At 34.7% G+C, this 22,303-nt stretch overlaps 1 protein-coding gene across 7 annotated transcripts; it reads left to right on the plus strand.

Annotated features, from left to right (window-relative positions):
* The first annotated feature begins 11,822 nt into the window (after nt 1-11,822).
* On the plus strand, nt 11,823-20,823 carry LOC121262640. Of its 7 annotated transcripts, none has more exons than XM_041165201.1 (3): nt 11,823-12,201; nt 13,779-13,914; nt 18,239-20,823. In XM_041165201.1, exon 3 carries the CDS (start codon nt 18,349-18,351, stop codon nt 20,605-20,607), a length of 2,259 nt encoding a protein of 752 aa, XP_041021135.1. In that variant the 5' UTR covers nt 11,823-12,201; nt 13,779-13,914; nt 18,239-18,348; the 3' UTR covers nt 20,608-20,823. The 7 variants fall into 7 exon arrangements, with proteins under 7 accessions (XP_041021135.1, XP_041021139.1, XP_041021136.1 ...); XM_041165205.1 differs by having other exon boundaries at nt 13,779-13,896; nt 18,223-20,823; XM_041165202.1 differs by having other exon boundaries at nt 13,779-13,896.
* Nucleotides 20,824-22,303: the final 1,480 nt, after the last annotated feature.

A 22,303-nucleotide genomic window follows, 5' to 3' on the forward strand; every position in this document is an offset into this window, starting at 1 on the left:
CAGGCATAAATCTAAAAATTTTCTAGAATTCGAACATTGAAGCTCAGAAGTGCCATCCAAGTTCTTGTTAAAGATATAACTTATTTGGTTTAATTGTGAATTTCATAGGTTGACCCGTTTATTAATTATGTCTTATCAAGTCAATTTGTTTTTATCCAAACCTATTATATAAAATATAAACAATTTTATTCCATGTTGTATTCACGTCATATTTATGTATTGTGTCATATACTTTCATCCTTAGATGTCGAGTAAGCGAAGAGGAGGGAAATTATAGTTATATATATATATATATATATATATATATATATATATATGATATAGATAAAATTCTCTTTTGTCATTGTATGCATTTTGCTTGAATATTCTTATGCATTTGTTAATTAAAAGATACTAGATCATTTTGGGTATGGAGGCTTATAACGTGCAGATTGTAAATTTTGTAAAGTCTCATCTTCTAATTAATATTATTCATGAAAATTGAAATTTTCAGCATCTAAACTTTAAACTTAAAATTAAAATTTTTTTATGTGCTTTTGTTTATATGAATTTCTTTGCAGTAGTACTATCATACAAACATGCATACTGATGCTGGACAATAGCAAGCAAACTGATGTGGCCCAGTAGACGAATTACCAAAACCAACAGACTCGAATTCCACCAGCGTGGCACAATATCCAAGATGATTTCTTTCCTTTACGTTTATTTGCCAGTAACCTTGATTGATTGTTATTCTATTTTCTTAGTTAAAATACTCTGTTATTAAGTCATTTTCCCATTAGAATAAGACTTTCCTTTTATTGTCAGTAAGTCTCCTCCTACAAGTAATCTGTGAGTAGGAAGAGAAGGGGGTTTTTAATTATTTTTTAATCAAATTTTGGAAGTTTATAATAAAATTTTGCCAACAGTTTATTGGAAAAGACACTAGTCTTGTCTATTTTCTTTCTCGTTTTCCACTATGCCAATTTGGCATCAAAGCAAGGTTGTGCCTGGCTCGATGGCAGGAGAGGAAGTTAACCCCCATGATGAAGGACGTGGACTTGGCGTACTAGCCCTTTGGGCTACTGTCCAGTAACAAAATTAGTAAAACTAATAGCGATTTGAGAGAACCAAAAGGATGTTGCAGGAAATCCCAAGAGTCGTTACCAACATTCATGTTGGTGGTGATGGGCAGTTAGAAAATAGAAGGAATCGAGATCACCCACATGGAGACCGCAGCTTCATACCAAGGCAACATAATCAAGCACCAAATGACTCATCCAATGATGAAGAAGTCGCTGGCTTTGAGGGAGAGGGCCCAGCTAATCGAAGGGGCCCGAACCAAAATAACAACTTTCGAATAAAAAATTGACTTGCCATGCTTTAATGGCCATTTCCATGTCGAGAGCTTTCTTGCCTTGTTATTGGACATAGAGAATTTTTTTGATTACATGCAGACCCCTGAGGTACAACAAGTGAAGTTAGTGGCGTATAAATTACATGGTGGTCATCGGTGTGGTGGGAACAAATGCAAAACAATAGGCGACGACAGGGTAAGCTGCAAGTGTGGCCAAAGATGAGATGAGAACTAAGTTCCTCCCTCTGGATTATGAACAAATTCTATATTAGCAGTATCAAAACTGCAAGCAAGGAATGAGGACTATTAGCGACTACACTGAAGAGTTTTATTGGCTGAACTCGGCAAACAATCTCTCTGAAACAAAGGGGCAGCAGGTCGCAAGGTTTGTTGGAGGATTGCGCCTGGCAATCCAAGACAAAGTCTCGTTGCAAACTGTATGGACATTACCTGAGGCTGTTAAGTTAGCTCTGAAAATTGAATTGCAACTGTCCTGACCTCAGTCCAGAGCACCATCTTTTACTCCACCCTCCAAGAGTGTTGATCAGCAACTTTGACCAAGCAACTCACAACCGAGTTTGTCTACTCAACCTCAAAAGGGGAATACCAATAACCCAGCAGTGAAAGAACCGAGCACCCCAGTAGTGCAAAGGAGTTGTACCAACAACAATCCATATTCCAAGCCTATGTTGGGAACATGTTTGTGATGTAATCAGCCTGGACATCGCTCTAATGAGTGTCCTACACGTCGAACCATACACATGATTGAAGGGGAAGAGGGAGGTCAAGAAGATAAAGACGACAGTGGAGGTGAAAAATCAGGGGAACTTGTGGAAGAGATGAGGGGGAGACCGTAAACTATGTCATACAATGAGTGATGTTGGCCTCGAAAACTAAATAAGAAAATCAAAGGCACTCGATATTCAAAACACATTGCACCATCAACAATAAGGTATGTAACGTGATTATTGATAGTGGAAGCTGTGAGAATATTGTATCTAAGGCTCTTGTTGCTGCACTTGCTATAAAAACTAAGAAGCACCCACGACTATATAAAATCGGTTGGATTCAAAAGGGGTCCGAAACTTGCATGAATAATCTTTGTCGAGTCCCTTTCTCCATTGGAAAATCTTATAAGGATGACGCATTTTTTGATGTGGTAGAGATAGATGCGTATCACGTCTTACTTGGATGACCATTGTAGTTTGATGTTGATGCCCTTTACAAGGGACAAGAGAACGTGTATTCATTTTTATGGCAGGGGCCAAAAATTGTGTTGGTTCCTACAGGGGACAAAAGCCATGATCCAATGCTTGCAGATAAAAGAGATTCTTTCCTTATAGTGACTGAGGCTCAGTTTATGGTAGATGCTAAATAAGTAAGGGAGGTTTGGACTCTTGTGGTGAAAGGAAATGACGTGGTGGAGGTCACTGATATTCCTCTACAGGTGAAGGACCTTTTATTGGAGTATGAGGACATCATGCTGCAAGAACTACCCGAGGGACGACTCCCATCTATGAGGGATGTCCATCATCACATCGACTTTATTTTGGGAGCAAGCTTACCAAATCTTCCCCATTATCGAATGAGTCCTAATGAGCATTACATTCTACAAAACCAAATGGAGGAACTCATTTGAAAGGGCCTGATCAAGGAGAGTATGAGGCCCATGTGCCATGCCAGCACTACTCACACCAAAAAAAGACAAAAGCTGAAGGATGTGTGTGGATAGTTGCACCATCAACAAGATCATGATAAAATACCAGTTTCCCATTCCACGTTTACCTGACATGCTCAACATGCTTGCAGGGTCTAATGTATTCTCAAAAACCGACTTGCATAGCGGGTACCATCAAATCAGAATCTGACTCGGTGACAAGTGGAAAACTGCATTCAAGACTAAAGAAGGCCTCTGCGAATGGTTGGTGATGCCGTTTGGTTTGCCTAATACACCAAGCACCTTCATGCGGGCCATGCAACAGGTGCTCAAACCATTCATTGGAAAGTTTATCGTCGTTTATTTCGATAACATTCTTTTTTATAGCCGAGAGGATGAGCATGTCGAACATCTACGAGAGGTGATATTTGTGCTGTGAGATAACAAACTGCTTGTCAACCTCAAGAAGTGCACTTTTGTGAGCAACCGATTGTTGTTCCTTGGCTTTGTGATCAGTGTAGAAGGCATTCACGATTTAGATACAATTCGTGACATGCTTAAATATGTAACAGACATACATGTAGTGACATGGCATAGCATGGCATATATAAGAATATAAGAACATGAACAATTGTTCTCTTACCATGACACATACATACATGAACTACTTACAGTGATCATTGCATGGCGAATTAAAAGCACGAAATATAGGAAATTGTAAGTAGAGATTCCTAAATGTCAGAAACTTCTCACTAACAATTTAGAAATATAAAAATATTGATTTTGAGTAAAATGACTATTTTACTCATCTACATGTGAGAAAACGACCATTTTACCCATAATATAAGAATTTTACATCCTAACTCCAAAACTCACCAAAATATTCATTCCTCATGTAAATTTTGTCCTAAATCAAACTATCTAGTTAGAAAAATTTAAAACACATTACAACTAAGTCAATCTTGCCTAGGCCGAAACATACATAGGTCAAATCTCTTATATTTGTTACATTTTATCAAGCCTCATTTCTCATGCTTAAACTAAAATATTGAAACATACAAAATCATATCCTACATTTAAATAACATACTAAAATAATCAACAAAACTTACATCACAAATCTCTTCAATATAAAACTTCAAGTTTTTAACCTTAAGCACAACCCTTGGTTCTCAAGGTTTTATCTATTTTCAAAATAACTCCAAGAACTTCGAAAAGTTCAATAACATACTTCCAATACATTCATAACACTCTCTTACAAAATATCATGCTTTGAATCATCAAGTCAAAATCACAAAAGTCACAAAAATCTAACTTAAAGCATTCGGCCTTAACACTTTCACCAAAACGGAATCTATGTGGTTTGGTTTTTGATCAAACCCTTTGATATAAAATATTTCATGAAATAAATCACAAATCAACAACATCATATTGTTAAAACTTAAGTCCTAAAATAGATATAAGCATTAAACTTAAGATTACATGGCAAAATTGCAAAAAAACCATAGATTAATCTGAGAACCTCAAATACAAGACCTAACCAGACCTTTCAATGCATAAAAATTCATATCTTTAAAATCAACATCATAAATCCTCAAAATAACATCCTAACATGTAGATCAAGATCCTAGTAATATTATATATGAATATCAAAGCCATTGGAGCATGCTTTCACAATAAAATACCTAAGCTTATTCAAAACAAAATCAGTTTTCAACCTTTTAGATATTAGCAAAACTCTTATAAAAAACTTATAACATGCAACAAAACTTTATCAAAATTGTATATTAGCATGTTAAATATAAACTATAAAAATATTACACCAAGATCTTGTCAAGAACACTATAAAAAAAAATTCAAAGAATCACACACTGTTTAGTTTATTGCCCAAAATGATCTATTAAATGACCATGCGAATTTACAAGCAATATATCAACCGAAACTAGACTCGAAGAGAAAAAAACTTAGGGAATAGTAATTAGCAAGAAAACACTTGCAACAACTTTAAAAATGCCGAGCAAGGTAAGTCGAAAAAATTATCCGAGAGCTCCTCTAGTGTTCGCTCCAAGAAAAGGTTTAAAAAGTAACCAAATGCAAGGTGAATGGACATGGACGACTCTTAAACGTCTGGCGGGATGATAGGAACAGACACTTTGAGTAATGGGGTGTTACCCAAAACCATGGGTAATACCATGTGCTACTGCACATGGTTTTTAGCAAAGGACGCTTCCTTGTGAAGGATGGTGGTGGGGTGACTTTTGGTCTTCCCATCAACCACTATTTGGGGCTAATTTGGACAGTGAAAAGGCTACCATGGCAGAGGAGAAACTTCCTATATAAGCATTGCCTTGGTGGTTCAATTTCGTGGGGCTTAACTGAATGTGATTCCATTAAGGGTTTCAATGGGGTTTGGTTGAGAATTGGGTTGCTATTAAGCTCAAATCTAATTTCTCTTGGTCCAATAAAAATACCAACGTTTAAAAAATAAAATAAAGATGTAATAAAATGAATTTTAGTTGTTAATTACATTTAGAAGTGTCTTAATCAAGTGATTAAACATTAAACTAAAACTGGGTTCAATTAGGGTATGGAGGCAAAATTTGGAGTTTGGGTAAACCATTTATGGTTTTGGTTTTCACCAAAATTATGGGGTTTCAATTGGATTCAAGTAATTAGAGTTTCATTACGGTTGAAATCCTTTTTGGTTTGGCACAAATTGGATGGTTAAATGGAATAGGGTTTTGTTTAGGTGACACGATTGCAAAACTTGATTTCCTTTACATTTCTATCTCATGGTTCTTCTTAGTATCAAGTGTCCAATACTATTCACCAAGTGTCCAAATAAAACTTTCCTAGCCTAATTTGGACATTCCACATTGTGATCTTGAAAGCACAGGACTGAGTGCCACATGACGCTTATAAAGGGTCACTATTCACTCAAAAAATGGTGAAAATAAATTTGCACCATAAAATCCTAAATGTTCATATAAAACTATAAGCGTACTTTATTTCACAAAATTCAACTCGTGTACCTCGAACAATTCAAAACGTGTTTTCAAACAATTGTTGTCCGGAAAATGTAAATCTTTTTATCATGACATAAAATCCTAAATATTCACTTGCGACTAATGGCGCAAACCGTTCCTAATTCTCACACTCCTAAGTACTTCAAATATATAAAATTACATTTTTGGCATCATTTTGAGTAGTAAGACTCACTATGCTGACATACTAAAATCTGAGCGATTGGTTAATTCGTGAAATATTTTTGTGGTTTTTACGAGGTTCTTAAAGCCTAAATAAATTCATTCGTTGAATTTATGGTGGGCTGTTACAGGTTTTCATTGCTATTCCTTGGATGGGTTCGGTTCTTCTTCCTCGGGTACCTCTCATAGGGCTAACTCTACATCATAGTCTATGATTCTAATAAACGAAATCATATGTATGTTAAACTTAAACAACTATGACAAGACTGCTAATGAGAGATGAGAGACAATGCGCATGAAGATGTAATGCACAATTTCATGTAAACACCTATGAACACGTGTATTTGTGCGTGGCGAGGAATCACCCTCTAAGAAAAACACATGCATTTATAGTTATAGCGACGAATCACCTACTAAGTAAAACACAAGTATATAAATATGGAGATGAATCACCCTCTAAGAAATTACCCTATTTGCAAAGTTCAAGTGTGTATATATATATATATATATATGTATGTATGTATCATCGAGGTGAGGAATCACCATCTTCTCAAGCACGTAAAATTCATCCTATCACATCGTATGGATTCTCATCATATATAGTCTCAATGCATAAAATGCCAAGCAAGGGAAATCACTTCATCATCTGGCTTGGGGAATCACTCCCACCCGACCAACGTGCAAGCTAAAAATTAAGTAAAAAAATATGTAAAAACAAAAAAAACAAATATTTCGTCTATTTAGGCCAAGTATCGTTCTTTCTTCACACGATTGCTTGTCACACAAATACTTGCTCATAGGCACACAAATAGAGAAACTTGTTGCCCCAAGGATGCTACTCTACCCGGTTGCAATCAATTCAAAGACACTAGCCCGTGATACACCGGGGGATCCCACATCCTGACTATAAAGTACGTGGAAACGTTTCACGTAATAATCCTGAAAAATTCTTCATTCCGTACCATGAACAGAAACTCATGCTACGCTCTCTTCATCTCTCTCTCTCTCTCTCTCTCTCTCTCTCACACACACACACACACACACCGATATCCAAGATTTTCACACAGGGTTTTAGCGTCAGGTATAGAAAATAGTTAAAACATGGAAAACATTGAAAGCATGAGAATCAGTGAGTAAATATAGCTAAAAACGCATTTATGCTTGTAGAATTGAGGGGGGGGGGAGAGTTATAGAAGTAATGCAATACCTCTTACACATAACATTCACGGCCACATTATCCAGCACAATCTTAAAAGCTAACATACCTTTTTAAGTTGGAAGTTCTCTCGTCCACCCTCTCTTTCTCTCTGCAATAGTTGATCATAAGCTTTTTAGTAAATAAGGTCTTAAAGGTGAGATCCTATCCTACATCTAGGTCCTTTAAAGACCATATCTTTGAGTTCAGATTTGCTTACGTAGGAGTCTCTCACCCTTGTCTTATCATACTGCTGGATGACAGAGACAGGTTACCAAGGTATAGTTTGCACAACCTACGGTCTGCCAACTCCCCAGTCTTTCATTGAACGAGGGTTCTCCACGTGGCATTGGGCCATACTTTTGAATCCATATGAAATGGCTTGTCGCACCTTTACCTTTCATTGTAGAGCCACTCAGGATGTGACCTTTTAGATGGAGTGTGACTTCTGCATACAATGCTAACACTTTGTTTATTCAGGCTTGTTATGATATGATATTGCATTTGAAAACTCTCTGGTATGACATTCTATTTCTACTTCCGTCCCGACCTTACCGTGGCTGTAAAAATGTGGCCTTTATTATTGTGTTGGTACTAGCATATCTGTTTTTGGTGCACCCACTTTGGAGACAAGGTGATTTTTTACGTGTTTTTTTTGTGTGCACACTCGGCGTAGCTTAAAAGGGAAAGATTTCACATTTTGTTTCTGCTCAGTAGGTAAGGCTGTATATGAACCAGTCCATATGATTACTCACCCGATACTCGCTCGACTAAACTCAAACCGACCTCGACTCGTGAAAAAAGAGCTCAATCATGAAAGCAGAAACCCGCTGACTAGTAAATGATACATTCTCGATTAAACTCGACTTGATTTGGTTAAAACTTGTTAAGGCTTACTCGTTCATGCCTGACTCAGCTTATTAGCTCTACTCGATTATAGCTCGTCCATAAATCATTGAATATATATAATTTATTTCTATTAGTAGTGTTACATCCACCGATGGTGTAGTGGGACAAAATGTCTAGATAAGGCTAAATGATTTTTTTTCCATACATATTTTTATATCCTTAAACATTTAAAAAAAAATCACAACATTATTAAAAAATACTTACTTAATTACTAAGTAAAAGAAAAAAAAAAGAAAAAGAAAGGAAGAAGGTATTAGTAGAAATGCTCGGGACCCCAAGCATTTCTCTTATTGCTATATATTAGTATTCTTATACACACACATATACATCCTTCTATACATATTAAATTTAATAACATAAGCATAGTTACCTTTCTAACGAAATATGCAGTATGTAACTTAATTACTTATGCCTAATCATTTATACCTATATATTGAATATAGTTCATAATTATATGTTAGTTAATTAAGTACTTAAGTGATTAATTATAGTATATATTTTATAATGTGTAATAGTTAGTATATAGGACTTGGTAGTTTCATTATATACTACAGTGTATAACCATATATGAAATGTATTTAGAAAGATGTTATAATTTTATAGTTCAATATAAGGTTTATATATTAATTGTAAAAATTTCATTAGATTTAATATTTTGTTTTGTAATTTGGTATTTTCAATTTCAATTTATTCAAAAAGTATATATAAGAGTACAAACAAAACCTGAATAATAACTCGACTCGACTCGGCTCGATTCGGCTTAGGCTTGTTATAGAGTACAAATAAAAATCGATAAATAACTCAACTTGGCTCGAGCTCGTGTTTGATCAGCTCGAGCTCAAACTCGAACTCGAACTCGAATTATTTGAGTTTAGCTCAACTCGATAACCCAAAATCTCGACTCAGCTCGGATTGATTACAACGATATCAGTTGGCCGCGGAGTTTGCACAACCCTACTACGAGGGTTAAACATAAAATTCGTTCTATTATTATGTTCTTCTGTTATGCTTATGCCAAAGGACTTATATCACACACACACACACATATATATATATATTTATATCGTACTATTGTAAATTAATGTTTCCTAAATTATCGCTATGTTATTTTGGTATTCTACTTTGTTCTACATTTTGTAACTAGTTCATATTTACACATTAGTATATGTTCACTGCTTATTGAGTTGTTAATAATTCACTCAATTACTTTCAATATTTTTAAAAAAATTTTGATGGTTCAGCTAGAAATTAAAAATAAGAAGCATGAGCAAAATTAGTTAACCATAGTGAAATAAGTACCAAAGGGTACAAAAGATTATTGAACAATCTTAGACAAAATAAATAATTTTTTAAATAAAACATCATTGCAAAAGGTCACTTAAGTTGAATTATTAGGGTATTAATCTCAACAATTGCTTGGGTATGATTCCTATCGTTAAGAGACCCGTTGGGTGAGGATATAATGAATGCAACCCTTTCAAGCTTTAATTTAGTTATCCACATCTTTATATTAAAATCATCACACAAAACTTATATTCAAGTAATGCTATTCATCATCCCAATTTTCATCATCCTCTCATCATTCTATGATGTGTCATTAAATGATTAGAGATTATTTATTATAATTCACTTATAAACCTATCATCTAATATCACATCATGAGATGATAAGAGGATGATGAATAGATTTTTTTTCATTCATTATTATTTTACCTCAAATTAAAAATGAGTAATGATATATAAGAATTGCTACAAATATAAAAAGATTATACAAAATAAATCTACAAGCTGATGTGACTTCATAAAATCTGTTAGATCTACTTTATAATAAAAGTAACTTTACAATCTGATGCATTACATCAAGTCACATAAGTTTGTAGGTATAATTTTGTGTAATTTTTTTGTGGTTAGAATATTTTTTTATGATATATACAAAATTTCTTTTACAATTTTATGTAAAATAGCATGCAGTTAGATTGACTAACAGAGTCCTTGCCATGTGGCTTATAAGCCACGTCATCATCAACAAAATTATGCTACTTGTAACGTAAAATAAAAATAAAAATCGAAAATGTTTTTAAAAATAAAAGTAAACTACAAAAGGTCTAGCTTTATGTGTATGTTCACGAGCTAAATAGTAAAACAGTCCCTATAATTTGACTTTTAGATAGATTACTCCCTCACTTTTAAAATATATAAAAGAAAAGAAAAACGTAATCCCTCCGCCACGTGGTCCTCGTTGGGCCACCCTGATGGCCATCACGAGCCATATCCGTAATGGCTCCCTCCATCAGAATCCTCTGCATCCCATTCGAGTTTGTTTTAAGCTTAATTTTACCCATAAGAATATTTTATTATTATTTATTATTTATTTATTATATATTTTTTATTATTATTTAATATTTTATTATTATTTTTTTACTATTTATTTTTTATTACTATTAATAAAATATATGAAAATACCTCACTATCTAGACACAATCTTAATAAGATTAAAATATTTTATATTTTTGTTTTTGTTTTTGAGACTTTTAGGGTCTTGTTTGTTTTTAAAAAATATCTCATTTCATCTCACATTATCATTATAATTTTTTAAATATTTATATAAAATAAAATAAATAATTCAAGTTTTTCAAATTTTAAAACAAAAATAATATTAAAATATATATATTCTAACAATATTTTATTTAACTTTTTAACTTTAATCTCATCTCATATCATCTCATATCTGAAAACAAACCATCTAAGTAACTTCTTACTTTTCATATGAAATTAAGGTTTCTTGTTTTAGAAAGTGGCACACACGTGAGCGGTTAAAGACACATTCAATGAGGATATAAGTTGATTTGGCATTTCTAACGGTTATTTGAAAATTTTGGATGGAGAGAATAATTTGATTATTCTTTAAATTATGGAGAGTAATGTCTCGTTTAGTTGTAAGATTCAACTGAGATCAATTTCGTTTAATCTAATTTTAAATTAAATCTAACATTTAACTTTCAAATTATTAAACTCATCTCAACTCAAAACTTTCTTACATGTGAGATTCGCAAATTTTTTCAACTCAGTACATTTTTATACGTGAGACTCATAACTTTTTTCAATTTTTCATAAATAACACAAAATTTATCTTAATATTCAAACACATCTTTTTTTAGTTTAGATGGACTCCACATAACTTACTCCATATACTCAACTCATTACTATTTATAAAAAATTCAACTCAACTCAACTCAACTCAACTTAATTCAATACTCAAACATAATTCAATAGACTCAGTTAAAAAGTATAAAGATAATTTAATTTAAGACAAACTACATGTAATTAGGTTCCTAAACGAGTTAGCTCGATCCCACGAGATACATACACCCTTACGAATGACGCGATACTAACGGCTAGAAAGTCGAAAAAAATTATCAAAAAAAAAAAAAAAAATTGTAGCTAAAAAATAAAAGCACAAAATTTAGTTTATTTTACCTCATGTATTATAAATAATTCTCCCTAAAATACCCCCTCTCTATCCTCGCCTCCAAATCTGTAATTTTCCCTTCTCAACCCGAATACTCTCTTCCTCTTCTGCCCTTCCAAATCCAAACCCTTCCTCTCTCACCTCTCCATCTTGCCCTTCCTCTCACCCAATTTCCGATTTTCTCCCGTTACCCGCCAAATTTCCCCCTTACCCCTGGTTTTCAAATTTCATCGTTTCCCTTTCAAAATTTTCCTCTTCGTTTTTCTCACTTTCTTCCTACCCCTAGTTCCCAATTCTTGTTTGGATCTATGGATTCGAGTGTCCTGGCTTCTGTTTTCGTGGTTTTGAGGGAGATTCAGTTCCCGTTTTAATGTGTTCAGTGCTTCTGAAGATGTAATTTTGGATTTGGCATAAGGTTTCCACGAGTCAAGGTATTTCTTTTTCCTTTAAATTTCATTGTTTTGAGATTTTGTATAATGAGTTGTATTTTTGTTCGTGATATTTTTGTGTTTGGGCTGTTGATTTGTGTTTAGTCGTTGTTTTTCGCGGTGAGTGTGATTTGGTTTCTGTTAAAGTGTGTTCCTTTTGAGGCTAGTTGGTTTACCACGGGAGCTGGAGGGCTTAGTTTTTTTTTTTAAACTGCACAAATTCTAAGGCCTGGTTTGGTTACCAAGATGGGGTGAGACTCATTTTATATAATCATTACAATTTTTTTCAAATTCTTATACAAAATATAATAAACTATTCAATTTTTTCAAATTCCAAATAAAAATAATATTTTATTAAACTTTAAACTTTTATCTCATCACATCTTATAATTAAATGGTGCATAAGTTTTAATTTTAGAATTAGTTTTTGTTTTCTAACATGTTCTCTGCAACCCGAAGATGATAGCTAATTTGGTTAAGGCAATTGGTTTGATGTATCTTGAGTTTCTTCTCTCTCCCTCTCTTTTTTGCTGTGTAGTTTCTTCTCATGTCCAGATTTGTATGACAAGAGTTTTAGAATAAATGTGCAAGTGAAAAGAGAGACTTTGATCTTAAAGCACTTTTGTATTTGGAGATCTGCAATTATTTCTTTGTAAAAAAGTGATTGGTTGATGTTGGCTTGTTCAGTTTGTTTTGTTGTTTCATGGTAAAAGCGTACTTTAAGCAGTCTGCGTGTGCCTTTGTTTCTGTAACACCCCCTTTCTTTAGGTTAGAAATGTCACATACATACGTAAATAAAGTTAGGCAAGAGATTTCATAATTAAATAAATAAAATCTGGAACTAAATCGATTGCTCCATCTAAGCCTGACTCGCTTGCTGGTACTCATCATCATCTTCACTTGGGTGGTTAAAAACATGAAATAAAATTAAAATGAGTCAAATGTTCAGTAAGAAACTCATCACAATTAGGGCTGTAAGAGGACCGGACCGGAAAACCGATCGGACCACCGATAGTCTTATTGGCTGGCCTCGAGGTGTGGTTTTTTTGGATCGGACCGGATTGAGACTGACCTAATGTATATATATTTTTAAAAAATTTATATATATAATATATTATTTTATATAGTAGATGTATAAATTAATTAGTAATTTTCATTTAAGGGATCATCATTAATCATATATACAATGTAATTATTTAATATTCATTAATCATATATAAAATGTTAAAGAAATCACTTAATTTCATTAACCATATTTATATACAATGAAAAAAATGTTCATGGACTAAATCGGACTAATAGCTAACGGTCCAGTCCGGCAAAAATGATGGATTGAATTTTTTGGTCCGTCACTCCCCCCAGATTGTACTGGACCGGACTGGACCGAACCGATTACACCTCTAATCACAATGTAAACATGGTAAACGTAAGGATTTTCATAAAATTTTTTATCCTAAGAACTAAAATTCATAACATTTCATACTGATGCTTATGCTATGCATGAATTGTCTTGAATTATCTGAATAAACTGAATGATCCGATTTATCTGACTGGCCAACACACTTAACTCTGTATACAAGGTTGTGCAATGGCCCCACATCCAACAGCCACAAGGGGAGCCTCTGAGTATTATTCAGACATACTATGATGGATCACGTTCGAGTCTGTGACTTGCACATCCACCCTGAATCTGCATTGGTACCATGCATCTAAATGGTAATCTGATTAAACTGATCTGATCTTATCTTGCCCTTGAACTCGAGAAAGTTTACATGTCTTATGCAACGTGAGATGCATAAATACATAATAACATAGGTAACTGTAAAATGCGAAATCTGAACATGATGCGGAAACTGAACATGATCGTGTGCTACGATGAGTGACATGCTTGCATATATATATATATATATTATATCGTAACATGCGCGGTACATAAAAATTGGCTCACAAAGAACTAACTATAATAATAATCTATCTAGATTAACGAACGTGCTAATCCTAATTTATGATCAAGCTACTTACCTAGTTGCGCTGCTTCCTGAATTTCATTTTGTAACTCGACACCTAAACGAAGTACTAATCGTCACTAACGCTTCTAGAAAAGCATGTCGAATATTCTACTTAATTAAATACATACTAGAGAATTTAATCTAATAAAATATTCAGGTATATACTAAAATTAATAACTACTAATATCATATAATTATTTAAACAATAATATCATATCTAGTCTTTCAAATATAATCTACTAAGAAATATAGTTTTATCTGAATCTATAAAATAACGGTGGAAATATTTAGTTCATAAAATAGACATAATGATACTTAATATTAAAATTCTTGTAAACTATTATTATAGTTTAATGCTTACTATTTTAATTTAAAAACCCTTAAATATTTTCTGTAAAATTGAGTTTCTGGACTAACATATTTATTCATTTACTAAGCCCAACTTAACATATTATAATAATTTTCTGAAATATATAAAACCAAGCCTAACATAAAATTTAAGCTAAAGATAAGTTACAAGTTTAAATTAGTATCGTTTCAACGTGAACTTAAATCAAAACATAAGTCCAATAAAAACCAAGTCCAGCCCAAGTCCAAGACATAATCTGCCATGGGTTACATACCAAGGGCAGCAACGTAATAACACTAAAAATAATCTTCAATGTATTGTACGGGACAACTACATGGCAAAGTATTAAAGGGCATTTTTGTAAAAATCTTTAATGTGTGGGTGCATTTCTAGAAGACTAAGGCCCCATTTGAATGGTGAAAATGTTTCATCTTATCTTATCTCATCATTACAACTTTCATAAATTTCCACACGAAATATAATAAACAATTTAATTTTTTCAAATCCCAAAACAATAATAATATTAAAAAATAATATTCTTATAATATTCTATTCAACTTTCAACTTTCATATCAACTTATCTCATCTTAACTCATTATTCAAACAGCACCTAAAACAAAAGAAAGTCTGCTTATGAAATCAAAAAGCATTGGAGAGGAAAAGTCGTGCGATTACAGGGCCGAAACCCATTGAGGGAGAAGAAACGTGCGACAGAACCAGAGATGGCCGGAGTCAAAATCATGGTGGCTGCCACGGTCAACGGTGGCGAGAACTTCTATGGTGACATAAATAGTTTCAGACTCTGTTAGGCTGAGAAAACTGTTGAGAAAAGAGAGAGATCGACATGACCTTATCGAAAAAGTGTGAGGTTGATGGGAGTGAAACAACCGGTAGTTACTGTGGTTGTCTGGGTGGTTTTCGGTGAGATGTGGATGGATACCTTGGGTTCACGCATGTGGGCTCTCTTTCGGTTATCCCAAGTGATATGTGGATTTATTCTTTCTTATTATAGAATTCCAATTATCCCAAGTTGATGATAAAAATCCCTTAATTCTTCAATATTTTCTCTCGAACAATACTAAAAATATCTCCAATTAATAACTCCATATCTCTATATGAATTTAACTAATTGGAGACTAGTTAAGTTCTTTGAATTTTTCTTGAAAATCGCACTAATCGCAGTAAAGTATTTCTACTTTTGCTCAACTAATGATGCTTAATCCTAGAGCTCTAATCACAAATCATCTCTCAGTCTCATTGCAATTCAATGGATCGAACAAAAATTAGCTAAAAAATTGCAAGTGTTAAGAACAAATAATAAACACTCAATCATTGAAATATTGAAAATAAAATAACTTAATTGTGTGTCGAATATTAGACTACATCAAAGTTCTAAAAAATAAAATTAGTTCATAATAAAACTAAAAAGAAAAAGAATAAAACTAGTGTTCTTCGTTGGAGTCAGTTGATGAAGCATGCGGCTCTTTCCTCTGCTCCCCAGATCCTCCTCCTTGAAAGAAACTTAAAGAATAAACTCTGGAATATTGGACTCTAAAACTCAAACTTTCCTAATTTTGTGCTGATGATATGCTTATATAGGGTAGAAAAGAAGCCCTAATCATTTTCATGATTTCCGCCTAAAATTTTGCCTAACTTTTAGGACTTATATTGGCAACCTTGTACGCACTTCATAAGTCAGAATTCATAAATCCTTATTAGAGACAAAGTTGTAGCCCTTTAAGATAGTTTTCCAATCCATCTAGAATCGCATCCATTGGATATGTGAGTAGAAAGTTATGATCGAAACATGCAAGCATATCCAGGTTGTCTCCTAGTGTATTCCAAACTTGGACTTTGTTTGGATTCCTTCTGTGATTTCTCTCTCTTTTTCTTGATCAAAATTACTTTCAAACTCTTTGCTAGTTGTTTCCCACGATGTTGTTTAGGTTGGTCGGTTAGACTGATCGCCCAATCTAACTTCCCGGAGACTTGTCGCCAAGTCTTCTTGCCCAGGAGGAAAAATATCTCGCTCATTGCCTAATTCTTGTCGCCAATTCTGGTCGCCATTGAGTTTCCTCGTCTAAATCTCTCCTTGGCTCTCTTCAGATTTCGTCGCCTCTCGTCGGTTTGGATTTGTAATCTCATCCTTTGTACTAAAATGTTCTCCTTTCGCACTAAATCGTCTCATTCCTTTAAATCTAAGAAAATAAAGAAAATTATATAGAAATAAAATAAAATCAATAGAATTGACAAAAAACTGACACTTTTCATAAATAAAAATCACATTTATCAATGGGTGATGTCGGTTTCCGTTTGCTGTCAAGCAGTGAGGGTGGCTTGTGGTGGTCATTTCTGGTGTGGTTGAGCAGCCGTTAGTGGCTGATGCTCGTTCATGTGGTGCAACCCGAGACAAGGAGACCGAGAGACATGATGGAGAAAGAACAGGGGCTTGTGGACGTGCCATGGTGGCTCACGTGGGTGGCAATGGTGGTTCATGGTGATTGGAAAATGTCGGCTTGCTCTGGATTGACCGTCATGGAGAGAGTTTCACGATGGTGCAAGCGTGTTGCTGTGACCATGTGGGAGAGGCTGAGATCTGGCATGGGGATGTTGGTGCAGGCTTACAATGCCGAGAATGGTTTGTGTGCATGTGTGATGCGGGGACTGTTCATATGGTGGTGCTCTGATTTGTTTACGGTGGTTTGCGGAGGTATAGGGGCCGTGGTTGAGTGTTGTTCTCTGCTGGTAGTGGGTTTTCACGGTGAACTGCCTTGCAGTTCTGAGTAGTGCTTGTGAGGATAATGATAAACTGCTGCGGTTTTTGGGAACATTTCTGAAGGAGAGGGAGAGTTTTAAAAGTGTTCAACACGTTCCAATTACTTCAGTTACAGCCCATGTAACGGCTCACTCACCGAATAATCACATCCAAGAGAAGGGAAAGAGTGACGGAGGTCTAAACCATTTAACTTCATTTTTAATAATAATAATAAAAACAATCCAAATTAAAATGAACAACTTATTAATGATATAAAATTTGATAAAAATATAATAGTATAATAACAATAATAGCATGTTTATAATGATAATAAAACATAAAATTATTCACATTCTATCCCTAATACTATTTGGGCTGGGTTGTTACAGTTACACATGCTGCTTGTATGCTATGTTTATTGGTGCTTCTTGCTGTTAATGGAATACAGGAGGGTTTTTCCCTTGGTTTTATTCTGTCTCTTCCATTTGCTATTTTTTTGCTTCTTGTTTGCAATGGCAATAAAGGAGTTCTTTTCTTTTTAGTGATTTTTTGTTAGGCTTGTTTTGATTTCAATTGAGGTCTTGGTGAGCAGGGCTAATTTAGTGTAGTTGAAAAAAGCTCTTTCTTTATGAGTGGATTATCAATTTTAGGTGTTTGAAATTTGAAAAGTAAAGAGTTGCAAGTATTATGAAGGGTGGATTTCAATGTTTTGATTTAGCCTAATTGAACAAAACATATTTTGCAAATGAATTATCTGTTCTGGTGTTTGCAAATTCGATGAGTAGAAGAGGTTTAAGAGTTATTCAGGGTGGATTGCAAAGTTTGGTATGCCTCTTTAATATGCAGTATTTTTGTCTCAGTGTCAGTACTGGATATGAAAGAGATCTTGTGTTATGTAATTGTTATAACAGTTCGTTTTTCTTGCAGGCATTCTTCAGTGAATCATAAGGTGTTTGTTCCCAACTATAAGTTGGTAGCTTGTTCAGGAGGCCAGGAGTTGTGCTTTTATTTTTGGTGTACTGTGATTGATTAAGTCAATGGCTAACCATGATTTGATTCTTGGGCAAAGCCACAACTTAGGCCATGGGCAGAATCAGCAGTTGGTGCTAGGCCACAATCATAATCTGGGGCATGGGCAGAACCATGATTTGGAATTGGGAGAAGCCCCTGAACATCACTTGGGTTTGGGACAGACCCATGACCATGAACTGGTTTTAGCACATGGGCATGACCACGAATTGGGCTTAGGGCATGACCATGACCAAGAAGTGGATGGTGGTCACAGTTATGGTCATGAGAATGACTTAGGGATGGATCGGAAACCTGATCATGATGATCACGAGTTGGCTCTTGCTGGACATAATCATGAATTAGCTTTATTGGAGAACAATGAACTTGGTGTTTCAGAAAACCAAGACCTTGATGAGAATCTTGAACTAGCTATTGATGCAAGCCAGGAAATGGGGATTGAGCCTGTACAAGATCTGACTATTCACCAATCCCAACTTGTAGTCAGTTCCAGTCCCGTAATCCAGGCTCGTTCAATTGTTGCTAGTCCTAATTATGAACTGTCGGTGGGGCAAGAGTTCCCCGATGTTAAGAGCTGTCGAAGAGCATTGAGAGATACAGCTATTGCACTTCACTTTGAAATTCAGACCATAAAATCTGACAAAACCCGTTTTACAGCAAAATGTGCTAGTGAAGGATGCCCCTGGCGCATTCACGCTGCAAAGCTTCCAGGGGTTCCGACTTTCACGATCAGGACAATCCATGAGGCTCATACATGTGGAGGAATTTCTCATCTTGGCCATCAGCAAGCCTCAGTTCAGTGGGTTGCAACCTCTGTGGAGCAACGGCTTAAGGAGAACCCTAATTACAAGCCAAAGGAGATACTAGAAGAAATTCATCGGGTTCATGGTATCACCTTATCTTACAAGCAAGCTTGGCGAGGCAAGGAGCGAATCATGGCTGCTATGCGTGGATCCTTTGAAGAAGGGTATCGCTTGCTTCCACCATACTGTGAACAGGTGAAACGGACAAACCCGGGGAGTATTGCATCTGTTTATGGAAACCCAACTGATAACTGCTTTCAGCGTCTCTTCATATCATTTCAGGCATCCATTTTCGGTTTTCTCAATGCTTGTCGACCACTTCTTGGGCTTGATAGGACATATTTGAAAAGCAAGTATCTTGGCACTTTGCTTCTAGCTACTGGTTTTGATGGTGATGGCTCCCTGTTTCCTCTTGCATTTGGTGTTGTTGATGAGGAGAGTGATGAAAATTGGATGTGGTTTCTATCAGAACTTCACAACCTGCTTGAAATTAATACTGAAAATATGCCAAGGCTTACCATTTTGTCAGACAGGCAGAAGGGGATTGTTGATGGAGTAGAAGCAAATTTTCCAACTGCATTTCATGGATTTTGTATGCGTCACTTGAGTGAAAGCTTTCGCAAGGAGTTTAATAACACAATGCTTGTCAACCTTTTATGGGAGGCTGCTCATGCTCTCACAGTAATTGAATTTGAAGCAAAAGTCTTAGAGATAGAAGAGATTTCCCAAGATGCCGCATATTGGATCCGAAGAATCCCCCCTCGATTATGGGCTACAGCCTACTTTGAGGGAACACGCTTTGGGCATTTAACAGCCAACATAGTTGAGTCATTAAATACTTGGATTTTAGAGGCCTCTGGGCTTCCAATAATTCAGATGATGGAGTGCATCAGAAGGCAGCTAATGACTTGGTTCAATGAACGCCGAGAAACCAGTATGCAATGGACATCAATTCTTGTTCCTTCTGCAGAGAGGCATGTTGCAGAGGCTCTTGAACGTGCTCGCACATTTCAGGTTCTACGTGCTAATGAAGCTGAATTTGAAGTCATATCTCATGAAGGAACAAATATTGTTGACATTCGGAATCGTTGCTGCCTTTGTCGGGGTTGGCAGTTGTATGGTTTGCCTTGTGCACATGCTGTGGCAGCACTCCTCTCTTGCAGGCAGAACGTCCATCGATTTACTGAGAGCTGTTTCACTGTTGCTACCTATCGCAAAACATACTCACAAACCATACATCCCATCCCAGATAAATCTCTTTGGAAAGAGTTATCTGAGGGGGATCCAAATGCCAGCAAGAGTATTGAAGTTCTTATTAACCCACCCAAATCACTTCGGCCACCTGGACGACCAAGAAAGAAGCGAGTTCGAGCAGAAGACCGCGGCCGTGTGAAGCGAGTCGTGCATTGTAGCCGTTGCAATCAGACAGGTCACTTTAGAACAACATGTGCAGCACCCATATAAGTCGTTGCTGTTGACAATTAGTTCAGTGTTATAAATATGTTCCCCCCTGTGCAAAAGAATTCTTGTTTCCTGATTATTTACATAGTTTTTATTAGTTAGATTGGGAAGTAAATGATGTATCTCTCTCCTTGACAGTTACGGGAAATTAGGCATTATCAGCTGTCCTTTTATTCACCTCGATAATTCAATAAGATTTCATGGTTGTAGCTCTCTTTAGTTGTCTGCAATGTTTCCTGGTATTGTCTAATTTGGTGGACTAATAATATTTTGGTCTGTGGTACATTTATGTTAAACCTGGATAAAAAAATAGTAACAGTAATTTGCATATATATAAAATGATTTGTACAGTACAGTTTTAAAACTTATCGTCGGAACTGTATTAATATTGTTAATCGAGAAATGATAGTTATAATCGTGAGTGTACAAGTATCGTACAATAATTTTAAAAAAAGTAAATAAATACGAGATTTATACAAAAATAAAATAAAATTTTTAATATTAGATTTTACTTTTTTTCAAAATAACTGTACGGCGTTTATACATTCTACCACTGTATGTAGCCTTACTGGTTTGCAGCTGTCCTTTTAAAACATGTCCAAGTCTTTTTTTGTTTTTCCTTTATTTTTTAAAACTTGTTGCCGGGACTGTTCTAGTATCATATTTTTCTCTCACATTTGTGTTAAAATTACGGTTCAAGCTACTAATAGCCACACGATTTTAACTTTCCCTTTTTGCCATTGAGACCGACGGTCTAATTCTATGAGCAGTAATTAGCTTACAACCTATTTACAAGTTAAAATTATGGACTTATTTCTCTTTTTATTATTTCTCGTTCTAGTAGAGGATAGTAATTCTATGAGCAGTGATTAGCTTACAACCTATTATTTCTTGTTCTAGTAGGACTTATTTCTGTTAAAGGACATTGCTACAATCGATCCAAATTGAAGAAAGAATCGAATATTAATTAATCAAATTATTTATTCCATCATAATCTGATGGATCTTTTGAAGAACTAATTAATCGGACGAGAATAACATTTAATACTTCATATATATTCAAATATAAAATAGAACGATTAAATTAGTTGGTTGAAAGACTAAAAAATCTAGTTTAGAAGAGTTGAAGGGTGGGAATAACCAAGATTCATCTCAGATACAGTACAAATTGAATCCGAACACTTTAAATCTTTTTATTATTTTTTTTACTTTTATTTTCACCATTGTTTTAAACTATTTAAATATTTAAAAAAAAATCACATATTCATTTAAAAATATTTACTTAATTATTAAGTAAAAAAAAATTAAAAATTAAAAAAAAATTCTGCGGCACCACTTTCTGTGGGAAAAGCATTCCTCCCCCTTTCGCCATTCCACCTTCAGGCTTTTCAGCATTGTAGGTCAAATATGTCACACCCTCTCCCTGATAAGTTTTCGTAACGGTGCTGAGGTGTATTATTTATAGATTAATATGCACGTGATATGTGACTAACTGTTTTTTTTTTTTATTATTTTTGGTGGTTACAATTTACGTTTTAAATTTTAAATTTACGTTTTAAATTTAATAGATAATTTTTAAAGTGAGTCGAGTATTTTAAAATACTCTAAATATTTTAAATGTCTAAAATTATTTTAAATAGGATATTTTTAATATTATTAAATCAAGTTGAAAATAAAGCATAGAGTTCAGGTAAATATTA

The sequence above is a fragment of the Juglans microcarpa x Juglans regia genome, chromosome 4S (genome assembly GCF_004785595.1).
Source record: "Juglans microcarpa x Juglans regia isolate MS1-56 chromosome 4S, Jm3101_v1.0, whole genome shotgun sequence".
In the NCBI taxonomy this organism is placed as follows: Eukaryota; Viridiplantae; Streptophyta; class Magnoliopsida; order Fagales; family Juglandaceae; genus Juglans; species Juglans microcarpa x Juglans regia.

Bases quoted from the DNA above. Each gene is read 5' to 3' on its own strand.
- LOC121262640 (XM_041165201.1), top strand. From the start codon at position 18,349: ATGGCTAACCATGATTTGATTCTTGGGCAAAGCCACAACTTAGGCCAT.